Below are 8,666 nucleotides of genomic sequence, written 5' to 3'. Positions count from 1 at the left end.
GCAACCTTAAACAATTTAGGAAAGCTAAACAGATAATACTCATTAGATTTATACCTAAGTGTAGGCTTTAACTATAGGCTTTTCTTTATTAAGTTACAACCTTAATTTAATTCTCTAATTTCAGGTATTCTGATAAATCATGTAAAAGACAACATAACTATTTTATCTCCTCATTTTAAAGCTAAATTAAAAGATATTGAATTTCTTATCAAGGTATTTATTACTTGAACATTATATAAACATTTTATAGATTGAATCTTGACTCTATTTGAGTCATTATATTTGTCACGATTGTCATGTATTGAATTTGAACGAGACATATCAAATTTGAGCGCCCCTAATTGTTAGCATAAATCAAGTCCATGTCATTTGATTGCAACCCTCATTCAAAAGTAGTTGCAAGATTTTTCAACAAACTGATTGTAAATTGTAATTACTTGTAAATTACGTACTTATTTCAACAATTTTTTCTCAAAAGATTGTAAAATTAATAAATGAACATCTACAGCTTATACACAATGTTCCGTGTCGACCGGTTTAATCTTCGTCAACACGTAGAGAACAACCATCCTCTTCCAACCAAAACCAGCCAAGTCATCAAAATTCCACGTGTAGCAACTTCATTTGCTCAGACTCCTCCTCCGACGTGGCATCCCGAGGCTAAAAAGCCTCCTGCATCCAAGCCCAACCCAAATCCCACAAAGGAAAATACAAATCGCTTGGAATTTCACCTCATAATCAAAACATTGTCGGAGCTCCACCAGGGCATCCGTAAAAGAGGTTAATCGTGGCTCCCTCAGGCCCACAACAACATCAAACACTTACTCGAAGGAGATCAGCACCACCATCTACATTGAATCAAGCTGTAGGTTCGGGTCCGAAGCGAATAGTGCTCAAAGAAACATCCGAATCGGAGCTTGATCTTCCATTTTGGCAAAGAACCTGGTTTATATTGCTGTTACTTCTCATGGCCGTTTCCTTTTTTGCCCTCGCTATCTTCCTTTTTCTCTCCCTTGACTCTGATTACACGTCAACACCTGTCTCTGCTGCATCTGAAGGCGTCCAGGTAACGTACTATAATTCCACTTAACTGTTCTCCTTCATGTGAAAGCTTAATAGGCATTGAAATTTGTTCTAATTTTGGCTTTCATCTAAAATATGAGTGTTTGGATCTAAAGTTTAATCCAATGATAATTCGTAGCATTTCTGTTTTAACTATATCGACGATTTTACGATGTCGTAGCACCTAACTGTTTATGTTTTCGTAGGTATTAAAATTTGTTCTAATTTAGGTTTTAATCCTTTATCTTGTCATATGCTGGTATCATAATTCGTCTTAGTTAGCTAGAATATGTGTGCTTGCATCTAAAGTTTAATAGAACCCAATGATAATTCACAGTATTTATGTTTTAGCTCTACGTAATAGTACGCTGCCATAGAACCTTAACATCACCAATCTGTTTATGTTTTCGTAGATTACATATGGATCCGCGATTAAGTTGATGCATGAGAGGACAAAGTTTCGGTTGCATTCCCATGATGTGCCATATGGTTCTGGCAGTGGGCAGCAATCGGTCACTGGATTTCCTGGCGTAGATGATGCTAACAGCTACTGGGTATGTTAGATGATTGTCTTGAAGTGTTATCTTTTTGCATTCTCTTCAAAATGTGTTTAACTTCATTAGTTTTTGGTTGGTTCCAATTGATCTGTGAATTGTGATTTCTCACCAGATGGTTAGGAGTACTGACTCAGCCAAGCAAGGTGATCCTATTAAGAGTGGAAGCATCATCAGGCTGCAACATATGAAGACCAGAAGATGGTTGCATAGCCATTTGCATGCATCTCCCATATCAGGGAATATGGAGGTTCGTAGGCTGGTTTATTTCTCCTTCTCAGTTACATAATGCTTGTCATATATTTTCTTTTTTCTTCTAGATAGTGGATGGTATGTTTATGCATATCAGTTAATCCTTGAACCTTCTTAAATTCGGAGTTATATTTTGGGGTATAAGAAACAATAATGGACAATTTTAGCTATGGTTTACATGTTTCATCTAGCACTTGGTGCTCAAATTATTTACACTGAAAAGGGAATAGTGGAAAGTGGCTATTCTCTTATATACAAGCGTAACATATGTGAGGTTTGTTCCATGATCACCTAGACCTTGTTTGGGAAAGTTCTACCTGCATTTGCCTTAGTTTTAGTCTTTTAGATTCATCAACAAATAGAATATGCCAGTTCACCATTATGGAAAAAAAGGAAACTAAAATATAAGGTGCTTAAATAGTCCGTCTTCATGTTCTTTATTGCTAATCAAAAAAGTAAAAAAAATTCATGCTCATGTAGACCTAGTTGGGGAAATTTCCATCTGCTTTATTGTTTGTTTTAGACTGATCAGAAGATATGATATGACATTTTCTCATAATGGAAAAAGAAAACTAAGGTATGCGATAACAAGTCAATATATCCTTCTTCAAAGTGCTGGAATGATCTTGTTATATGCATTGATTTTGTCTGATCTTTTCTCATGACCTATGCAGCATGGGAAATACTATGAGAACTGCCCTGGGTATGATAGATCCAAAACTTTAAGAATTATAGGGATATGATGAAGTTATGTACACATGTATTTGTTGTTTTATATTGCACTATATATTTACAATCGGAAGAAATATTAAGCACTTGATAACCTTTGGCAAACAAAGTAAGAAGTACTAAGACACATTCTATAGCATTAGGATTGCTGAGTCAGTGCGACTCTTATACGAATAGGCAAAGTGACAATTTACAGTTTGGATGAGTAGCCTTTATCTTCCTTGTAGTGACTCTTCATCATCATCTCTGGCATGTTATGCACTGCTCCTGTCTGTTAGGTCTTCTATGCTTCTCCCAATTTTCTTTTGATTGGTTGGACGAAATTGTGCCCTGAATTGCTATTGTGCCTGTTAGTAGCAATCTAATTTCTCCTCTTTTTGCAGATCCTTTGAAAACTTTACCGCTAAACAGTAGAAATTGTGGTGATGTATCTCAGTTGTTTGTTCACTTGCAATTGTTTTATCCATTTCCATGCATTGATAATCATCAAATGGAACTGTGAAAAGCTATGCTATAAGGCTTTTAGTTGGAGAAGTGCTTGGAACATTCTTCACGGCATACGTAATCGAAATATTGTCTTTTCACTTGAAAATTTATGAGGCAGATACTATTTTAAGGCAGATATTGTTTGACCATGGAATAATCAAATTGACCTCGAACTGCTAGTATCTTTTTGCCGTACTTTGGTTTGGTTTGGCTGGGGTAAAACATTTTGAGGTCCAAAATGGAGAATGCCCTGGATTAATGGTTAGGGAACTATGGAAGTAACAGAAAGGCATCTAGATGAATTCTCATTTTGATGCCAGTATAATTATGATCATGCGTTCACGATTATGTGAACATCTATTTTTTCAAGGAAAGTTTTTCCTATGACTTGAGTGTTGCGTTTTTCCTATAACTTGAGTGTTGCACGTTTCGACTTACCAGAAACCCCATCACCAATCGAAAGTAAACGTTTTCTTTGGTTTACATTGAGATAATGGCCCATATATTGCTTTATGCAAACAATTGCATAGGTTCTATGTTGTGAGTTATGACACTAGGTACATCGTTCTCTATTGAACAACAAAAGGTGTGTGTTCCCTTGTGTTGGTCCCTAACAAGTATTGTTAAATATGCATTTTTTTCCATTCTTAGTAGCATCATCAAATCTGTGTGTTACATTTTCTGGTTGATGAATGACCAAGATACATTACATTCAGTTGGTGTTAACACTGAATATAGGTTTTCTATTATGCAAATGTGTTTAGGTTTTCTATTATGCAAATGTGTTCATGATGGATATGATTTTAACTCCTAATTTTCCGAAGTTACATATGAATTTTGGCAATAAATAATCGTAGTTTGCTACTGTTGGGTAGCAAATTGGCAGATTGTTACTTATAAATAAAATTGGCACCTCAGTTCACCGCAAAAGTCCCTCTCATGGTTGAGTTAAAAGATTAGAATGTTAGTTTGAAGGATGCTAACAATTTTGGTTCACCTGATCAATATCATTGAAGGCCACAACATTAGGACACACCATGTTATATTTTTCCAATCAAAAGTTTGGAATTTTAGTTCACACAAGGGGCGGATGATGGCTGCAAGCAAAAGACAACAGGTTTATGTGCTCTTATTTTTTCGGTTGGGAATAGGGTTGGCTGTGCTGCTATTATTTTAGATGCCTCTCTCTGTTCTTGCGATTTAGTCACTTTAAACTGCAGTTTTCTGATGTCTCAATAACATCCTTGGTTGTAATATCAACTGCTGTTGAATGTTGGTTTCTCTGATATTTTCCAGCTGAAATTAATTGGTGGACAATTTTGCAGGTGAGCTGCTTCGGTGATGACAATGAATCTGATACTGGGGACTATTGGAGGTAAGGCTGGATCAGTCTTTTGGATACAATCTGACAGGTGCTGCCTTCTTGTAGTAACCACCATCACCTCTTTGTTTGATCTGTTCTTTTCTCTCCCCTTGGTAGACTTGAAATTGAGGGCAGTGGAAAAACTTGGAGGCAAGACCAAAGAATCAGGCTTCAACATGTGGATACTGGAGGTTATCTCCACAGTCATGACAAGAAATACACCCGAATTGCTGGAGGTCAGCAAGAGGTGAGCTTAAGATTGTACTGGCATCGTGATAGTTCCAAATGTGATATCCTGTGTTCTGCTACTTTGATAGCCTTAAAATCTCCATATATGCATGTTGCAGGTTTGCGGGGTTAGAGAAAAACGTCCAGATAATGTTTGGTTGGCAGCAGAGGGTGTCTACTTCCCAGTTACTGAAAGCAAGTAAAGATTGTTGACGGCGTGAGTTCTCTGGATCACATACAATTTTCGTTTGCTCTTCACCTCATATTGGAGATGGCTCTGAGTACCGCATCTTTGTCCATGGTCATCATCAATTAATAGAAGTATTTTCTAACAGCATTGTAGCTGAATTTTATCTGTAGAGACAGGCTAATTAATAGTGTACCAAACCTTTACTAGTACTTTCTGCTGTTGTTAGCATTTTCACCGTTGCAAATGGTAACAATTGAGTGATACTTCTTCTCTGCTCGGTTTCTTTGTTACTTCCCTCGGCTGAGAGTGATTCTGGGTCAATTATTAGAAAGAGTTTAAACCTCATCTTCCCAAAAAAAAAAAAACATGTCCATATTTTGATTCTGACACCCCCAAACTTGCACTGCTAATCAGGTCCACTGACCTGTGTTGGGAATTGTTAAAGATAATATAATCTGTTAAGAAATCACACAAAGCTGCAAAGCATGCCTCAAGTGTTTATGACGTATCATGCTACACATTAAACAATCAAAGGAGGACCAAGAAGAGCTTTTCACCCCTTCTGGAAAACAAAGTAATTTGTTAATTCCAGCTACAAATAAAGCAAATCACATAGAGAGAATACATGAAGGCTGAACACCAACCAACCTTGAAAATAAATAAGCATTAAAATAAAACAGGTAGAGAGAACGCCATTCTTAGTCATGAATTTTAAGTGATAACGGAGATTTGCCAGACTTCATAGCTCTTACTCTGGGTCTGGAATAGTGCATAAACTATTGTTGAGAGTTGGCCGAGACAAAATAGAACTTGCATTTTATGGAAGTAGTCAGCTTGTTTGACTGGAGAACAGCTCTTGGCAAAGTTTGTGTTAAATTCTAATTCGCAGAAAAAATTCAGGCTAATTAGGCATTAGAGAAGCGAGGCTTTTGTAATTAGTCATTTGGATTATAAGAAATATTGATTTTAACTTCCTAAATGTCATTTACTAGTTTCAAAAAAAAAAATGTCATTTACTATTAGAGCACAACATTGAGCTATTGTCCCAAAACACTCCCATCCAAGACCATTGATTCCATTGCTGTTGCTGCTAACAAGAGAAGCATAAGTAGTATATAATTTGCACGGAATAAACGGTGTCAAGTTTAGGGTGCTCTCGAAGAATTCTATCTTACCATTATCTTTCAGGAGTTGCAATTGACTGGTTCAATATATCGTTTCTTTCGCAATTGATTGGTTCAATATATCATTTCTTTCGCAATTGACTATTGTTTCTCATCTGTGACCCTTCTCGTCCAAAATTGCTAACTTTACAAGATATTATATGCTCTTATTAACAGCTAGTGAATAGGTCCGCGCGAATAATAAAATACCTCATTAAAATTTATAATTTTTTTTTTATAATGATATTAAAATATTACAATTGTTTAAGACTTTAAAAATTGCAATCACTTTTTATTTTTCAAACTAATGAATTAGATTAGTGAAAAGCGTTTCTCTGACTTTGATTTTTGTATTAATAAAATATTGGTAAAGATAAAACTTATTTTCATTAAAAATTATTGCGTTAGTGCTAAATTTTTGTAATTTTCTCACTTTCTCCTTGTTTAAAATCTAATTCAAGTTAGAAAAGCAAAACGAAAATGAAAGAAGAATAAAATAACAAAATCGGATCCATCTACCCCAAATCTTCTAAATGAAATAACTTTTATTTTACCTACCTTTTCTCTCTATTTTTGTGTGCCTTTGTTGTTATATGTTTTCTTTATTTTTAGCTCTCACACTTCTCTGCCTAGTTATTTTCCTAAAATGATTTAGGTATTCCATTTTTTAATTTCTTCTCCTTTGATTCTTTTTAACTATTCATTACCAGCCACTTTTTCGATATAAGATAACATATTTTTTTTCGATATAAGATAACATATTTTTTCTTCAAAATCATCAAATTATACCAAATTGCGGAAAATTCAAAGAGGTATGTTATTCTATTTAAAAATTTATCCTAAATCATCAAATTATAACAAATTGCGGAAAATTCAAAGAGGTATGTTCATTCTTTTTGAAAATTTATCTTAAAAAATCAAAATACAAATTCACAAGAAAAGAATGGCCTAGGAGATATATAATCTATAGGAGCTTAGGTTTTGCATGAGCTACATCTATATATGGACAATTATTATTCTAATCTCATATATAAAAAGTTCTTACTCGGTTCAATTTCACTTTATATTTCGAATTGCTAAAAATTTCACATTATTTTTTGTCGTTCCTACTTCTCCTCCTCTTTGGTATCTTCCTCACCATTTATTTCCTTGCTATCTTCTTCCATTCATAACTTCTTGTCTGGATAAATAAATAAAATCACAGATTTAATTTTTCAAATATTTCCTAATTGAAAAAAATTGTTTCAAGGTATTCTATTATGGTAAGCAAAATCATCCAAATAAATCTATCCGGCAGAGAGTAAAATGGCGCATTTTGCATACAAGAAATAAATTTGATACCCACCCATTTCAAACAATGATACAAGATAAGATTCCAAAATAAACTAAGACACCCAACGATGAGAAAAAGAGTTTAAAAGAATAGATTAAGTAAACTGTACATATAACACAGGGAAATGTATGTTTTAACATCTCATGAAAGAAACAAAAAGGCTACCAGTAAAACACCACAAGGAGGACGTGCACCAAGCAGTATATAATTTTCTAGATCATATAGCAGCATTTCAATATTTATTTTGGAAAGAAAAAAAAATCAATAATAGACTAATAAATTTATATACATGATCCTGGTTATGTGATAAAAAAATCATACCTTGCAGAGGGTTTAAGACAAAGCCCCCATCATTAACAAAAGAAATATTCAAAGCATAGAGATGATAAGTGACCCAACTCGAACTCGAGTCTGGATACTTAGAATTAAACTTGCACACCCTAAATAATCTCAAAATATTAAAAGAGAAAAGTACTCAACTTTGTGAAAATATCAATATCTTATAGAATAATCTCAGAATCAAATTATATACAATAGAAGAACAAAAACCGCATAAGAAAACTATAAATCTGGAACGAAAATTACCCTCCATATCAATCTTAGCGGGGAAGAGTCCATCTGGTAAAGATGCTTTAAGTCCTAATATAGAGGTGGAGTAAACAATTGTGACCTTTGGGGAAAAAAACTGAAAGCAATGATAAATTTCTTAAATGAAAAAACTTCGTCATTTTAGAAAGAAAATAACTGTACGTTTGCAACTTTAATACCACAATCATTTAAAGGTTGTAACTGTTCATGTTCATTAGTCTAAATAGACTTTTAGACTTTCTAGTACAACGTAAAATCTGAGGAAAGCTTTTGCACATTGCTTAGCATCTCCAAAATTAAGTTTAATGCTTGTAAAATCTGAGGAGGCTTTTGCACATAGCTTGCATCTTTAAAATTAAGTTTAATACTTTTACTAATAAATTTAATATAAAGTAATCACAATAGCTATTCCTATTCCACTTAGACACTTTTTTCAGAAGTGATGACACATCCAACTGTAAAAGCCCAATTTTTAATGGTCAAAACTGTTAGTGAATTTACAATTAAAATGAGTTGAGTCTTTAAATGATTATCCGATGGTTGGTTTGCTCAGGTCTAAGTGAATGAATGAACTCCTTTCAAGTGTTTAAATATTTTATTTTATTTTAACGTACTAATAAATTTAATATAAAGTAATCACAATAGATAGAAAGTGATGACAAATAATGTTATTAAATGGTGAGAATGGGTGGAGGGATAAATAATATTTTATTTTATT

General features: G+C 33.9%; 1 protein-coding gene and 1 long non-coding RNA gene across 2 annotated transcripts; one reads left to right on the top strand and one right to left on the bottom strand.

Moving 5' to 3' along the window:
• Window positions 1–679: 679 nt before the first annotated feature.
• Window positions 680–5,137, top strand: LOC132055628 (stromal cell-derived factor 2-like protein). The gene is made up of 6 exons (XM_059447544.1): window positions 680–1,066; window positions 1,476–1,616; window positions 1,732–1,866; window positions 4,409–4,458; window positions 4,564–4,693; window positions 4,794–5,137. Exons 1-6 carry the CDS (start codon window positions 968–970, stop codon window positions 4,875–4,877), a joined length of 639 nt encoding a protein of 212 aa, XP_059303527.1. The 5' UTR covers window positions 680–967; the 3' UTR covers window positions 4,878–5,137.
• Window positions 5,138–6,913: 1,776 nt separating this feature from the next.
• LOC132058128 (uncharacterized) lies at window positions 6,914–8,069 on the bottom strand. The gene is made up of 2 exons (XR_009415189.1): window positions 7,946–8,069; window positions 6,914–7,207 (listed from the first exon to the last, which is right to left on the bottom strand). It is a non-coding gene; the product is annotated as an uncharacterized LOC132058128 (long non-coding RNA).
• Window positions 8,070–8,666: the final 597 nt, after the last annotated feature.

The sequence above is a fragment of the Lycium ferocissimum genome, chromosome 5 (genome assembly GCF_029784015.1).
Source record: "Lycium ferocissimum isolate CSIRO_LF1 chromosome 5, AGI_CSIRO_Lferr_CH_V1, whole genome shotgun sequence".
NCBI lineage: Eukaryota > Viridiplantae > Streptophyta > Magnoliopsida > Solanales > Solanaceae > Lycium > Lycium ferocissimum.
Note: the sequence above shows the minus strand (reverse complement) of the source record. Positions and strands in the feature narration are given on the sequence as shown.

Excerpts from the sequence above, each read along its gene's own strand:
- LOC132055628 (XM_059447544.1), top strand. The coding sequence starts at position 968 with ATGGCCGTTTCCTTTTTTGCCCTCGCTATCTTCCTTTTTCTCTCCCTT. Across the intron at positions 1,867-4,408 it reads CCATATCAGGGAATATGGAG|GTGAGCTGCTTCGGTGATGA; the intron begins GTTCGTAGGCTG and ends ACAATTTTGCAG. Across the intron at positions 4,459-4,563 it reads GATACTGGGGACTATTGGAG|ACTTGAAATTGAGGGCAGTG; the intron begins GTAAGGCTGGAT and ends TCCCCTTGGTAG.